This window comes from Hypomesus nipponensis, chromosome 5 (genome assembly GCF_054491055.1).
Source record: "Hypomesus nipponensis isolate SF chromosome 5, ASM5449105v1, whole genome shotgun sequence".
In the NCBI taxonomy this organism is placed as follows: domain Eukaryota; kingdom Metazoa; phylum Chordata; class Actinopteri; order Osmeriformes; family Osmeridae; genus Hypomesus; species Hypomesus nipponensis.
The window spans coordinates 9,929,922-9,945,000 of record NC_140365.1 but is presented as its reverse complement, the minus strand read 5'-3'; the positions used below and the strand labels follow the sequence as shown (position 1 = coordinate 9,945,000).

The 15,079-nt window shown below is 47.7% G+C and overlaps 1 protein-coding gene across 1 annotated transcript in view; it reads left to right on the top strand.

The window, feature by feature from the left end:
- The window catches only part of mtus2a (microtubule associated tumor suppressor candidate 2a), a 33,977-nt gene extending 24,849 nt beyond the window's left edge, over positions 1-9,128 (top strand). Inside the window, exons 6-16 of the mRNA XM_084698770.1 lie at positions 298-396; positions 3,730-3,923; positions 4,247-4,372; positions 5,825-5,891; positions 6,062-6,276; positions 6,406-6,511; positions 6,804-6,877; positions 7,737-7,835; positions 7,951-8,070; positions 8,385-8,485; positions 8,649-9,128. Coding sequence (XP_084554896.1) covers positions 298-396; positions 3,730-3,923; positions 4,247-4,372; positions 5,825-5,891; positions 6,062-6,276; positions 6,406-6,511; positions 6,804-6,877; positions 7,737-7,835; positions 7,951-8,070; positions 8,385-8,485; positions 8,649-9,090 — 1,643 coding nt within the window. The 3' untranslated portion in view covers positions 9,091-9,128. The remainder of the gene's footprint in view (positions 1-297; positions 397-3,729; positions 3,924-4,246; positions 4,373-5,824; positions 5,892-6,061; positions 6,277-6,405; positions 6,512-6,803; positions 6,878-7,736; positions 7,836-7,950; positions 8,071-8,384; positions 8,486-8,648) is intronic.
- Positions 9,129-15,079: the final 5,951 nt, after the last annotated feature.

Below are 15,079 nucleotides of genomic sequence, written 5' to 3'. Positions count from 1 at the left end.
GAGATGAAAAAGGGGAGTGATGGGAGGAGAAATTGGACAGATGAGCAAGAGAGATTGAAAAAGTGCAGTCTGAGTTCAAACTTTGCAGATGAAAAATAAGCTCTCGTGCGAATCTATCACATTTCAAGCTCAGACTCTCAGAGAGCGTATGAGCGATGAAACGGAGTTATAAGTTTCAGTTTGAGAGAGTTTGAGAAAGACAACCTTTGGTTGGGGAGAGTACATTTCGTTTTAAAAGTTTGATGTTGAGAGAACTACAATGACCTTTTTTGTGTGTTCCTGTGTTTCTCTTGACAGTTGGCCGGAAGGAGTTCCAGAGAGGCTCAGAGATCACTCGCTCTCTACCCTCCTCCCCCAAGAGACTCGCTGTGGTTCCCCCCAAACCCCAGTCCCCTGGTGAGTCACACACACACACACTACACCACACACACGCACTACACCACACACACACACATCAGAACACATCATGGAGAGCCAAACATTAAAACACCCAGACATACTTTTGCGCACACACACACACACACACACGCTTAAGCCTTTACCAAATGTCTGGTGAATTCTCATTACTTTCACCTACTACCCAACCCCCACACCTCCAGACCACCCCCTTACCACCCCCACCCTCCCAGTCCCCACTTCCCAAAGCCCCCCCTATCCACCCACCCATCCTCTCACTGTGCATATTCTCCTCATCATCTTCTCCATCTCTCTTCCTCTCCTCTTCCCCCACTGTTAACTCTCACTGCCAGCCCTTCTTCATTATGCACCCCTCACACACACACACATGCACACACACATGCACACACACACACAAGCATACACACAAGTACACGCACAAGTGCACGCACGCATACTCCAAGACGCTTAGACACTCGCGCGCACATACACACATGAACCACACGCACGCATGGACACACAGGCACACAAACACACACGCACGTGCACACACACACCTCCATCATGATATGTTCTCTTCACGCTCTGCTCTCCAAGATCACTTAGAATTCAGTGTTCTCTCCTGAACCTTTATGTGTGTGTGTGTGTGTGTGTGTGTGTGCACATATGGCATCCAAAAGTCGTTATCAGAGGGAAGAAATCATTCTACTGTTCTTCAGGGAGACAAATGTTTTTTTTAAACATGAAATGATGGCTTGTGTGCCGGTTTGTGCGTGTGGATGTTTGGGGATGTGTAAGGGAGTGTGAGGCTGTGTGTGTGTCTCCGCTCCTTTTCTCTGTCTCCGGAGATGATGGGTTCTCTACACATGATTTCTGTTGCCGGGCTATTCTTCTCACATCCCTCCATCCCTCACATCTCTCATGTCCCTCCATACCCCCATCCCTCCTTCCATCCATCCATCCCTCACATCCCTTCCATCCGTCACATCCCCCCATTCCTCTCTCCTCCATGTATTGCCATCATCACCCCGCTCCAGCCACCACCCCCCTTTCTCAGGATTGCATATTCTCCTCTCCTTTTCTCAGCCAAAGGCAAGGGGCCTGATCCCTCCCTCCTTCCCTCCTTCCCTCCTTCCCTCCTTCCCTCCTTCCCTCCTTCCCTCCCTCCTTCCCTCCTTCCCTCCTTCCCTCTTTCCCTCCTTCCCTCCCTCCTTCCCTCCCTCCTTCCCTCCTTCCTTCCCTCCTTCCTTCCCTCCCTCCCTCCTTCCCTCCTTCCCTCCTTTCCTCCCTCCTTCCCTCCCTCTTTCCCTCCTTCCTTCCCTCCTTCCTTCCCTCCCTCCCTCCTTCCCTCCTTCCCTCCCTCCCGCTCTCTGTCTCTCTCACTCATTACCTGGGAAAGACCACCTCCCTCCACCCATCTCAGGTCGCCATGGAGACCAACCCACGGGGATAAATGGAAGCAGTTAGAAGGGATTGTCTGTGAACAGCCATGTGTGTGTCTGTGTGTGGTTCTGTGTGTGTGTTGTGTGTGAATATTGTGTTTAAGTGTGTGTGTTTGTGTGAATGGATTTGTGTGTGTTCATGTGTGTGTGTGTGTTTGAACGTCTACATGGGCACCTTTTTGTATGTGTGTGTGTGTGTGTGAGAGAGAGAGAGAGAGAGAGAGAGAGAGAAAGAAGAGGGAGAGAGAGAGAGAGAGCGAGAGAGAGAGAGAGAGAGAGAGAGATATTGAGGTTAATCGTCCCTCCTGTGAATCAATGACCCCTTAATGGTGGCCCCTTTTCTCAGGAGGAAAACCCTCCCTGAGGTTGTGTGTTTGTCTGCTTGGAGATGAGTGAGACCAATCACTCACACGTAACACCCTGGCATTACCCATCATGCACCTGAACAGGACGTGTGTCATGAGCCCAGAATGTCTACCTGCGACTCAATCCTTCTGTCAGGGTACTGTGCCCAGAAAGAACCAGTGAAATACACACACACACACACACGCACAAACAAACCCACTTCCCCTTTGTCCCTCGTGGCGTTTCCGGTTATTAATGATGCCCATGGATCATCCTGTCGCCTGGGCCTGCTCAATAAAGACAGCAGGCTGTTGATACGATCAACCCCATCTGCACAGACACACACATTCACACGCACGCACACATTCAACAGTGATGCCAAGCCAGTATTGTCTGAGTGTCCCGTGACCAGACGCTCACCTACACCCATGAGGCATCATCAACAACAGCCTTCACCTTTCAGATCGTGTCAAGAGGCTGGTTGGAATGGTCCCTCCCTTGTCACTCACTCACTCTGTCCCTCTTCTAGCGTGATAGATCAGAGGATTAAAGAGGAATTGAAGGATGGAGAAAAGCCTTAACAATGATAGAAGGATGGACAGAAGGATACAGTGATGGATAGAGAGAATCATTACCCCCCCCCCCCCCCAATACTTTTTCTAAAAGCACTTTTTTGTCATTTGCTTAAATAAACTTTGCATCCTGATGGCAACCAATAAATCGAAAGGTTTGACAGTCAAATTCAATAAAGCCTATATCCGTGGGCGTTGCAGGAAGGTAATAAGCTCTCTTGCACTTTTGGGGTTCATGTTGTTTAATTTTAAATTTGTTTAAACAACATGCTCTTATGTTTCTTCCCATGGGCACTCATTTGCCTCTCGCAATGTATGCTTCATGTTTTCGCTACCCGCAATGTTTTTGGGGCTATCTCGTTGTTTATGATCATTGACCTACGCACTTTTGTAAAGCTCACTCTTAGAAGTCGCTTTGGATAAAAGCGTCTGCTAAATGAATACATGTAAATGTAATGTGATAAAGACAACCAATAATTTTGTTCAGACCGAATGCAATGATTGGACAGGCTACTTGTCTGTCTGTTTACCTATTCATGTGTTTTGGGGGAGTGGCTTGGTAGGAAGGTGGTGAGATATTTTGTTTTGAATCCTTTCGATCTCATTTCAAAATAGCTAGGTTCGCAAAACCTACCTACCCTGCCTTTAAGCAAGATTTCTATGAATATTCTGGTAAAAACATTCCTTAAACGAACCTTTTCAGGCGATGTATTTCACTGTAGTGGTTATAGAGGTGTTTTATGTGTTAGTTTATGCAGGCTTGTAAAGTAGAAGCAGCCAGATGGTTGATAAATGATAAATCTGTTCATTGGTTATGTGTGTCACAAGCTTATTTTTCTTTCAAAAGGGCAAGTATGATTAAGACTCAATTAACTCCCTCTCTGTCTCTCTCTGTCTCTCTCTCTCTCTCTCTCTCTCTCTCTCTCTCTCTCTCTCTCTCTCTCTCATTGTCTCTCTCTCTCTTCTCTCTCCAGTCCAGTCCAGGCAGCGTCCTGCAGCCACTGTTCGAGGCTCCGTCCCCCCTGGCTCTCCCCGGCGCGTCGCCCCCTTCAGGCAGCAGCAGGAGCAGCAGGAGAGCCTGCAGAGGGAGAAGGAGGAGGCACAGCGGAGGGAGAGAGACAGGGAGGCGGAGGAGAGGGAGAGGGAGAGGGAGAACCAGCGGGAAGAGGTATCCTGCACCAGTCCGCTGTCAACGAATTATGGAACATTCCCTTCAGTGCTCGAACCTGTTCCACTCTGCTCTAGTACTCTAATCTACTATTGTTCTACTTTATTGTGATGGGCTCTAGTATGTTCTACTCTTCTATGTTCTACTCTACAATGTTCTACTGTGTTCTACTGCACTCTACTACATTTTACTCTACTCTACGCTATGTTCTACTCGAGTCTGCCATTTTCCACTATTCGCCAATATACCACATTGTACTCTGTTCTCCTGGACTCTCCAATGTTCTCCTGGACTCTACTGTGTTCTCCCGTGTGGCGCTCCAGGTGCAGAGGCTGCAGGGCTGCTGCGAGCAGCAGGACGAGCGTCTGAGGAGCCTGAGGGAGGATCTGAGGAGGACCACGCTGGGCCTGGAGGTCTTCATCATCACCACACAGCACTACTGCCAGAAGGTAGCTAGCCCGGCACCGCCGCAAACCTGGCCCGGATTCCAAAGGGACACAGCGAAAGGCCTTCCAAACAAGGCTGAGATCATGAGATGGGACGAGGTCTCGCAAACTCGTTGTTGGTTTCGTCGCGAGGTCTTTTCTGACAAGGTTCTCGCATTCTCGTGAGCTCGTGACTGACATGTCAGCCAGGTTGTTTACATACCATGTTGTTTGGTGTATTTGTGGGTGAAGTGGAGTGGAGGCATAGAAAGAGCAGAGGCCATGCTGACAGACAGATAGACAGGCAGGCAGGCAGGCAGGCAGGCAGGCAGGCAGGCAGGCAGGCAGGCAGGCAGGCAGGCAGGCAGGCAGGCAGGCAGGCAGGCAGGCAGGCAGGCAGGCAGGCAGGCAGGCAGGCAGGCAGGCAGGCAGGCAGGCAGGCAGGCAGGCAGGCAGGCAGGCAGGCAGGCAGGCAGGCAGGCAGGCAGGCAGGCAGGCAGGCAGGCAGACTACAGGACTAGAGGACCGCATCTCTGCTGGTCTTCACACCTCCAGACGGTCTCCTTTGAGGGCTCCCCAGGACCACATATTCTGCCTGTCACTGGAAGATAACCAGGCCGTGGTGCGCATTTGATCGAGCCCAGATCCAGCAGGCAGACATGCCGAGTCTCGCCCACACGCTGGCACTCACGGGCACTTTCACACATTCTCTCTCTCTCTCTCTCTGTCTCTGTCTCTGTCTCTGTCTCTCTCTCTCTCTCTCTCTCTCTTTCTTTGTCCCTCTCTCTCTCTCTCTCTCTCTCTCTCTCTCTCTCTGTCTCTCCCTCTCCCCCTCTCTCTCTCTCTCGCTCTCTCTGACACACACAGATATTCTTTAACACAGTCACACACACACACACCACCACACACCCAGGTCTCAGGGTGATGGTTCAGCTGGCGGTCAGAGTGTTGTACTCTCAGAGAGAGTGTCTAGCCACCAGACCTGGTGAGACAGCGCCACAGTTTAAAGTGTCACACGGCCGACTGACTCTGTCCCGGTTTGTGTCTCTGCTAACGCGGCCGCCGCCGAGGCAGCTGGGAGATATGCATATGAGGTGGTTAGGGTGCCATGGTTACAGTCAGGAGGTAAGTGTGAGGCAGGTCAACCAGAGGAGCATTGAGTGACTCATGGCTGAGTTCCTGAAGGAAAGTGCTACACGTGATGACTCATGCGGTACAGGTCAACTATGAGATCTGTACTGGGAATACCATTAGACATCATTTGGGATCCATTTTGAAATACTCATTTCACCCCTATTTGCTGATGAGAATGATGAGTACAGGGTGAACTCTTGTACGAAAGCCCCCGCTGGGAGAAGAGAAACCACGCTCTCTGCTGTTCACGTGATGGAACTGTTCAGGTCCAATTTGACCAACGGTTAACCCACTGAAAGATTTGGGGGTCATTTTGCGTGTGTGTGTGTGTGCGTGTTTCAGGTTGAGTGCGCGTCACTGAATGAGAAGGAACTGAACAATGAAATACAGAGGATCAGACATGAAGTGGGTAAGTAACCCCCTCCAGTCATCTCCGTTACCACAATAGTAGTCCTGAAAAGTGGGCCAAAACGTATGTATTGCAGGATATCCATGTAATTATATAATTATATAATAATTTATATCATTTCAACCAAGTTCAAATTGCGTCATGTAATACTGCCTTCCCTTTCCGCCCAGCTGCGAACGCTGTCCAATGGGAGATGCTTCAGCGGGAGAAGGAGGAGCTGGAGGCGGGGTTTGAGCGTGAGCTCCAGGAACTGCAGCAACAGCAGGAGGCGGAGTTAGCAGCGGTGGAGGCCGGGCTCAGGAAGTGTCACTCAGGCGAGACGGATCACCTAATGGCGGAGCATCAATCCGAGGTGGAGGAGCTGAGGGCACAGCAGCAGGAACAGGTTAGAGAGAGGCAGCGTGGGAATTGTAGTCTTTCCAGTGTTTGCAATCGGGAATGTGTTCAGCCAATCTGCAGACTACTAGGATACCCAATCATTTTTTTTAAACCTGTTTGTGTGTGTGTTGGTTAGATGGAGGAACTGACCATCAACCATCAGGCTGCTGTTCAGGAGCTGAGAGACATGCACAACATCACCATGGCAACACTGCACGAGGAGCATGTGCGCACTGTGAGGGGTACGTGTGTGACAAAGAGCCCGTGTGTAAACAGATCAGATCAGGACCCCACCCTAACTCTCTCTCTCTCCCTTCCACGCTCTCTTTCTATCTTTCGCTTTCCTCTTTCTTTCTCTCTGTCTCCCCATCTCTCTTTCCCTTTCTTCCTGTCTCTCCATCTCCTTTTCTCCTTCTTCCAATATTATTATCTGTCCTTTTTTTACCCTCTCTTTCCGCTCTCGCTCTCTTGTCCCAATCTCCTTCTCCCCATCTATCTCTCTGTCTCCCTACCTTTCTCTCCCTCTCTTTGCAGACCTGAGGAAAGCCCATGAGCAGCAGAAGATTATTCTGGAGGAGAATTTTGAGAAGCTGCGACTTTCTCTGCAGGTACAGTTACACTTAGACTGTTGGAGGTTCAGTACACTTAGACTGCTGGAGGTTCAGTACACTTAGACTGTTGGAGGTTCAGTACACTTAGACTGTTGGAGGTTCAGTACACTTAGACTGTTGGAGGTTCAGTACACTTAGACTGTTGGAGGTTCAGTACACTTAGACTGTTGGAGGTTCAGTACACTTAGACTGTTGGAGGTTCAGTACACTTAGACTGTTGGAGGTTCAGTACACTTAGACTGCTGGAGGTTCAGTACACTTAGACTGCTGGAGGTTTAGTACAGTTTGACTGCTGGAGGTTCAGTACACTTAGACTGCTGGAAGTGGCGGTACAGTCACTCTTCAACTGTTGAAGGGTTTAGCAGTTCATCTTTACTCCTATTGTCAGGAAGATGAGCTTTTGCTGCTAATGATAGGAAAATGGAACATAAAGAATAATGTGTGTGTGTTTGGTGTGTGTGTGTGTGTGGTGTGTGTGTGGTGTGTGTGTGTGGTGTGTGTGTGTGTGGTGTGTGTGTGGTGTGTGTGTGGTGTGTGTGTGTGTGGTGTGTGTGTGTGTGTGTGGTGTGTGTGTGTGGTGTGTGTGTGTGTGTGTGGTGTGTGTGTGTGTGTGTGTGGTGTGTGTGTGTGGTGTGTGTGTGGTGTGTGTGTGGTGTGTGTGTGTGTGGTGTGTGTGTGGTGTGTGTGTGGTGAGTGTGTGTGTGTGGTGTGTGTGTGTGTGGTGTGTGTGTGGTGTGTGTGTGGTGTGTGTGTGTGTGTGTGGTGTGTGTGTGTGGTGTGTGTGTGGTGTGTGTGTGGTGTGTGTGTGGTGTGTGTGTGGTGTGTGTGTGTGTGTGTGTGGTGTGTGTGTGCTCAGGACCAGGTGGACACGCTCACATTCCAGAACCAGGGTCTGAGGGACAGAGCAAAGCGCTTTGAAGAGGCTCTCAGGAGAAGCACAGACGAACAGATAGTGGTACTCTACTACACCCACACACACACACACACACAAACACATAAACACACGCATACACAGACACAAACCTTTTGAACTGACGTGAACTGTGGGTGTTTGTGTGTTTGTGCAATAGGAAGCTCTGGCTCCATATCAGCATATTGATGAAGAACTCAAGAGTCTGAAAGAAGTGGTGGAGATGAAGAACCAGCAGATACATCAACAGGAGAGAAAGATATCTGATCTGGAGAAAGTGGTAGGCATAATATGCCATCACACACACACACACCCCCCCACACACACACACACACACACACACCCACACACACCCCCACACACACACTGTGTCCATGCACTCATCTTTATCACCTGCGATCAAATTCAGTTTACAGTAACATTGTGAACATTAGCATGTATGTGCCACCTTGTGGGCATGATGTAGTATTGTAATCCTCGTTGCATGGATTTGGAATGTCACAATGGTTTACACACAACTGATGGGGTTTACATACATCATACATAGTGTGTGTTTGGAGAATTGAAGGTTCGTCCGCCGTTCCACTTCTTGAGCAGGCCCAAAAGAACGTCTTCCTGGAGGAGAAGGTCCAGGTTCTCCAGCAGCAGAACGAGGACCTGATGGCTCGTATCGACAAGAACCTAGCTCTGTCCAGGTAACACACACACACACACACATGAAAGTCACATCTATTTGCTCGTGTTTTACACAGAACTCTTGTCAAATGGCTCGGAGAAACGGTTGACGTCATTGAATATTGTTTGTGTGTGTGTGTTTGTGTGTGTGTGTGTGTTTGTGTGTGTGCGTGACCCCCGCAGGCAGTTGTCCGAGGAGAACGCCAACCTCCAGGGCTCGGTGGAGAAGGAGAGCAGCGAGAAGAAGCGTCTGAGCCGCAACAACGAGGAGCTCCTGTGGCGCCTCCAGACCAGCCCCCTCATGTCCCCCTCCTCCTCCCCCATCCACCGCTCCTTCTCCTCCTCCCCCATGCCCTCCTCCCCCTTCTTCTCCTCCTCGCCCCCCGGGGGGGCCTTCGGGAGCGACTCCCCCGCCCATTGTTGCGGCTACCCGGCGACCGCCTCCCACTGCCTCTCGCCGTCGCACGGGGCCGCGGCCAACCGGAATCTCTCGCCGGGCCCGGCGACGCCGACGCATAGGGCGACGACCAATCAGAATTACTCCCCGGGCCCGTCCACGCCGACTCACCGAGGGTCAGCCAATCACTGTCAGTCGCCTGGCCATCTTAACCCCCTGCAACGATGAGCCCTCTTGTCCCGTCGCTTGGGTTGCTCTCTTTTCTCGTACTTCCCGCTTTTCTCTGTTCCTTCCTATTGCCTCACTTTTCTCCTCCTTTCCGACTCTCTCCACCCTCTCTCTCTCTCTCTCTCTCTCTTGCTCTCTTGCTTTCCACCCATTCCCACTGGGCTTGGAAGTTGTCCTGTACCCACAGACAGTGTTGAAATGTAACCTGTGGTGTTTGTTTTCAACCACTACGTAGGAATGCAGACTGTAGATATGGTTCCCTCTGCATGGTCATTTATGTACAGAGGCAGACAGGCAGACAGGCAGACAGACAGGCAGACAGACAGACAGACAGGCAGACAGGCTGACAGACAGACAGACAGACAGACAGGCAGACAGACAGACAGACAGACAGACAGACAGACAGACAGACAGACAGGCAGACAGGCAGACAGGCAGACAGACAGACAGACAGACAGACAGACAGACAGACAGACAGACAGACAGACAGAGGGCAGTGTGTGTGGGTGTCGATGCACATGCTGTCCCTGGGTTACGTAGATGTGTGACAGGACCGGCAAGAGTCTGTTCTGAACCTGACCACGTGAAAAGAAACTGAACTGAACCATCCCAAACGTGTAGGTAGACCAGGGTTATAACAGACATACATACGAGATAGATACATAGTACATACATTCATGTAACCATACATGCTGTACATACGGACATGCCATTCGAACATACGTGCTGTGCAAACATACAAACATGCATACATACATGCATAGTTACATACTGTATACGTCTCTACGGTTACAGAGGTGTGGTTGCAGTCTGCTACTATTTAGATGGTGCCGTTTCAAATGAAGGGGCAAAATTAAGTGAGCATTGAAAAGGGAGTGGGCATAAATCGGATGACCTTCTCCGAAGACCTCAAACCAGTCCCCTCGAAAAAAGCGCCTTATCCTCGCACCCACCAGCAGACGATGCCACGATCCAGGGTCAAGACCTGTGTCCTCCCGGCCTACGAGCAGGTTTCAACCTTTGACCCCGAGGGCCAGTTTCCTGTGTCCCAACCCTCTCCCCCTGGGTCCACCATGTAAGACTCAAACTGCAAACACAGTGGCGCTTCCAGAGTCTGCCTACCTAAAACCAGTCTGGTCTTCCTGTCTCTCCTCCACGGATGAGCGCTCAACTGGACATGCCTCAGGTCAACCCGTCCGCCATTTTGTATATTCGCCTCAGAAGAGAGGCTCTTGTTTGTGTCAGTGTCTCGACATTAAACCACAGACCCACACTCAAACACACACACACAAACACACACATATAGACACTTCAAGCTAAGTGGATGGATGTACAGATGCCGACCACATGAATTGTTGTTGTAAAGGTTGTTGTTGTGGTTTCTGTTTTTTATCGTGACATTTGTAACTTGTTTATTGGACTTTTTTGCTACTGTTAGCGAGCATGTGCTGTGAAAGTCTTCCAGTCTTTATGCGTACGTTTCGATCTTTGTGATGTCTATCTTCTTTGGTTGGTCTGTTGAAGGAAACTTATTTATAACTTACAAAACAGGAAGTTGGAGCTTCTCCTGACCAATGAAGAAGAATGTGTTTTTTCACTTTCTGGACCATGATAGGTCTGTCAATTTTCCTTTTGAATAATAGGAGGAGCGGTTTAGGAGGGTAAGTCCGAGGGTGTATGTCGACAAGTAAACACAGTTAACCTTTACCTCTTTAAAGGCAGTAGTCAACATAAGTATCTATTAAAGCAAAACGGTTTGAAGAATGCTAAACCTAAAAGTTTTGTAAATCAGAATTAGGTCACAAGATTGTTTCGAATTTAAAAAATATGTATTTCAGAAGAATGTTTTTTAAAACAAGAATCATGATTTCATTTTTCACTGATAGGGTCCTTTTCTAAATTATTATTTGTATATTTAATTCATTTGAGGGAGAAACTGCAATGGTTTACTCCACTTTAAGGTCTCAGTGTGCAATGTTGTTCAGGGAACATTTCTGTGCTTAGATTAGTCACTGTCTCTCCTTGCAATTGAACTACAGTATTTAGGAGCTGAAAAGTACGTCATCTTAATGATGGAAGTATGTGATAACTCACTTGTTGTGTAAACACTAAACGATGACCTACACCTCTCAGGGTCCTAAACATGGGCATTGATCGCTAATGTATCAACTCTAAGTACAAGCCAAACCCATTCACTGAGGAACATTTTTTTTATGTCTGTCAATTGGCATGCTTTGTATTCCCCCCTCTAGCTATATGGGGCAGTCTGCCATAATAGTGACACCCATTCAAAATTGACACTCTTTCCTATAAAGGAACCTTCTAGAACAAAATATAAGTCTGAGGGTTAGAATGTCGGAGGCTGCCCCTCCTGTGAGAGTGTGACAGAACAGAAGGCTAGTTCTTTCCTGCTCTAGTCAAGGTCCAGACTCAGAATCATTCGTCCCAGCTTGTACCCGAGGGTCAGTCTAACAAACACTGAAAACCTTTGACGGTCTTATACAGGGTATGGATCTCGTCTAACCAAGAATGTTTTCCCCAAACTCGTAGTTTACTCGATTTTTGGCAATCCACTCACTCCTGTGTACCCGATGTGTTTCTTCTTTCAAAGTGTCTAGCCTATTCATTTTCTTACCAGCAGTATAACTGACACATTGTGAGTTTTGTACTGTCACTGTGATTTCAGATCATGTATGTATGCAGTTGATACAACTGGCTGACCCATGTTCTAGGTTCCTCAGATTAGATCCTCTACAGTATTCTCCGATACCAAAAGCACCTCAATATGACTTTCATATATGACTCAAACCAGCCAGATGCAAAACCTGTGTACTATTTAACTTGTAATATGTTATATCTCAGTTTATAAGCTAATGTAGGTTGTGTAGCTCTCTACAGCTCCCCAGCCTATGGAAAGGTCCAGCCTATCATGTAGCTCTCAGTGCTTAAAGGGATGTAAGGGGAAAAAAAGTATATATATATATATATATATCCCTGCATGTAAACATACATTTCTTAAAGGGGCACTTTGTTACTTTTCAAATGCCACTCAGCCATAAAGCAAAAAATATAGGTGTAACACTTCATCCGTTTACAAACATGTGGTCTAGCAGTCCACTGCGACAGGAAATGGAAAATGATTGACTGCTCCTTTAACAAGTGTTTCTGCCTCTGTGTGTGGGCTTAGGTGTCTATCAGGAACTGGCATTGCACTGACTCTCGCATGTGTCCTGTGGACATCAACGTCTCAATATTCTACCAATTGAATGTCATCAACCGTGTACGTTGCATACGTATAGGAGATTTTTCCTTTAGCATTCACACTCTTTTTGACATGGAAGAGCTTACAGTTGCTGTCCACTAGTTGGAACCTGTCAACAAGAGGAAACTTGGCCCCAAATCCTTTCTGAGAACGTTTGCTGGTAGAGTGTGCTCTTGTGGATGCTTCGATGCTTCAGGTTGGAAACTGTTGTTAGCACACCCTGTAGCAGCTAGCTGGTCTGTAGCTTGCGTTCGCCAGTCTCTCAGTCGGAACATCGAGTCTGCTGACTCATGAATGTCCACGCTGTGAGAGAAAGACCTGCAGAGAGATCAAGCTCTCGAACATCACTTGATAGTAATAAGGTAAAGCCCACGCTAAACAGTTTAGCCATGGTCTGCTCCCAGCTGCAACATTTGAATTATGACAAGACTTTACTGGTGGCCAGCACCAGTACCATGTGACAACAGAGGATCAGACAATGCCCACCATAAGCTGAAAGACTTTCGTCCAATTGAAGAATGTCATCAAAGTCTCCATTTTGTGATGTTGGTTTTCTTCTGTCTCTGATTGTACATTATAGTGTAAATACATTTACTACCCGTGTGGCGACTTAGCGCGCGCGCGCGCACACAAACACACACACACACACAGATTAGCAGAAGCATGTTTTTGTCCTTTCTTGCTCTCCTTCCTTTCTCCTACTCTTACCTCTCTGCATTGTAATGGTCAGCTGTAGAAGTAGACTAAAACAATTAGGACCGAGGAATGAAACAGATACAAATGTCATGTATTACAGTATGTTGATGCCTTTATTTGCACTTTTTGGAGAGATTAACATATTAATAAAAAGATGAGAAAAAGAAACGACTTCATTTATTGTAATGTAGATTGACAGAGAAGTTTAATCAGTGCTGGTTTTCTTGTGCTAACTATAACGCATCAGTGACGTAAGACAGTGAAGATTCCAGGTTCAAATACTTGCCGTGTCCTTCTCATGGCAATTACAAATAAATCTATCCCTTTTCAAGACCTGTTTCTGTTTCTGATAATGGTTGTTTGTGATTAACCCGGAGAATCAGAGCCAAGTGGGACAGATATAAGCAAACTACACTTAAAAACCACACAACCACAACTTACATTTACATTTACATTTATTCATTTAGCAGACGCTTTTATCCAAAGCGACTTCCAAGAGAGAGCTTTACAAAAGAGCATAGGTCACTGAACATAACAACGAGATAGTCCCAAACATTGCAAGCAGCCAAAACATGAAGCATACATTGTGAAAAAGCTAAACAAGTGCCAAAAGGGAAGACCCATAAGAGCATGTAGTTATAAAAGTTACAAATAAAACAACATGAACCACAAAAGTGCAGGACTGTACCTGTAAAAGAACAATCAACAGTAAAATATTACACAGCAAGTACAAGACTTAACTTCGTTATATCTAACCTACAATAGCAACAAGTCACTCAAATAAGAGTCGTAGTGATCCTGGAGGAGACTAACAAATCCAGCCAAGCATTCTTAAGTGCCGTTGTACTCCCGGAACAAGTGCGTCTTGAGCCTTTTCTTGAAGGTGGGGAGACAGTCAGTGTCCCTGATGGAGGTGGGGAGCTGGTTCCACCATTGGGGCGCCAGGCAGGAGAAGAGCTTGTGTTGGGACCGGGCAGTCTTGAGCGGTGGGACCACCAGGCGGTTGTCTGAAGAAGACCGTAGGTGACGGGTGGGGGTGTAAGGTTGCAGGGGAGACTTGATGTAGATGGGTGCAGTCCCGTTCACTGCTCGGAAGGTCAGTACCAGGGTCTTGAATCTGATACGGGCGTTGATGGGTAGCCAGTGGAGGGAGATGAGGAGCGGGGTAACATGGGAGCGTCTGGGTAGATTGTAGACCAGGCGGGCCGCTGCATTCTGAATCCTCTGAAGAGGGCGGGTTGCACATGCTGGGAGACCAGCGAGCAGCGAGTTGCAGTAGTCCAACTTGGAGAGGACCAGTGCTTGGACTAGCAGCTGGGTGGAGTGCTCAGACAGGTATCTCCTGATCTTTCGGATGTTGTAGAGGGTGAATCTACAAGACCGGGAGACTGCGGCGATGTGGGCCGTGAAGGAGAGCTCGTCATCCATTGTCCAAAAACTTGCCCTTTTACGTTTATGATGATATTATATGAAGGGAAAAGGTATTTGAGCGGTGAATGACATGGGCTGGAGCCCCCTCCCCCAAAAGTTTCATTAGCCCCCCCCCCCAAAAAAAACTTTTCTTTCATATTTTAAATCAAAATGTGTTAATTTCTGTCCCTCAAATCCACTAAATGACACAATTTAAAAGGATATTTTCAAAAATGTCTTCTGGGGGAACATGCCTCCAGACCCCCCTAGTTTTGCTGGGTCCCAGGAAAAACAATAGGTTTTATTTAGGGGCTTAGCCCCTCCAAAAGTGGGAACCTAGATTCGTCCCTGGTGTATGATACTGGGAACATGGAAAAACAGGTTAGCAAATGCAAGAGTTCAAGTAGTACTTGAGGGGTCTGGAAGCGAATACTATCATGGTAGCTGTGATAATTATCTGATGAAGCGTGGTTGGAAAGCCGGGGTTCAGTTCAGTCACCTTTATTGTCATTCAATTTCACTTTACAGTAACAAAGAACAACATTCTGTTTTAATAGGCTCAGGATAATGCAGTGATGTACCTACATAAATAAATGGGTATATACACTACGTATAAAAACG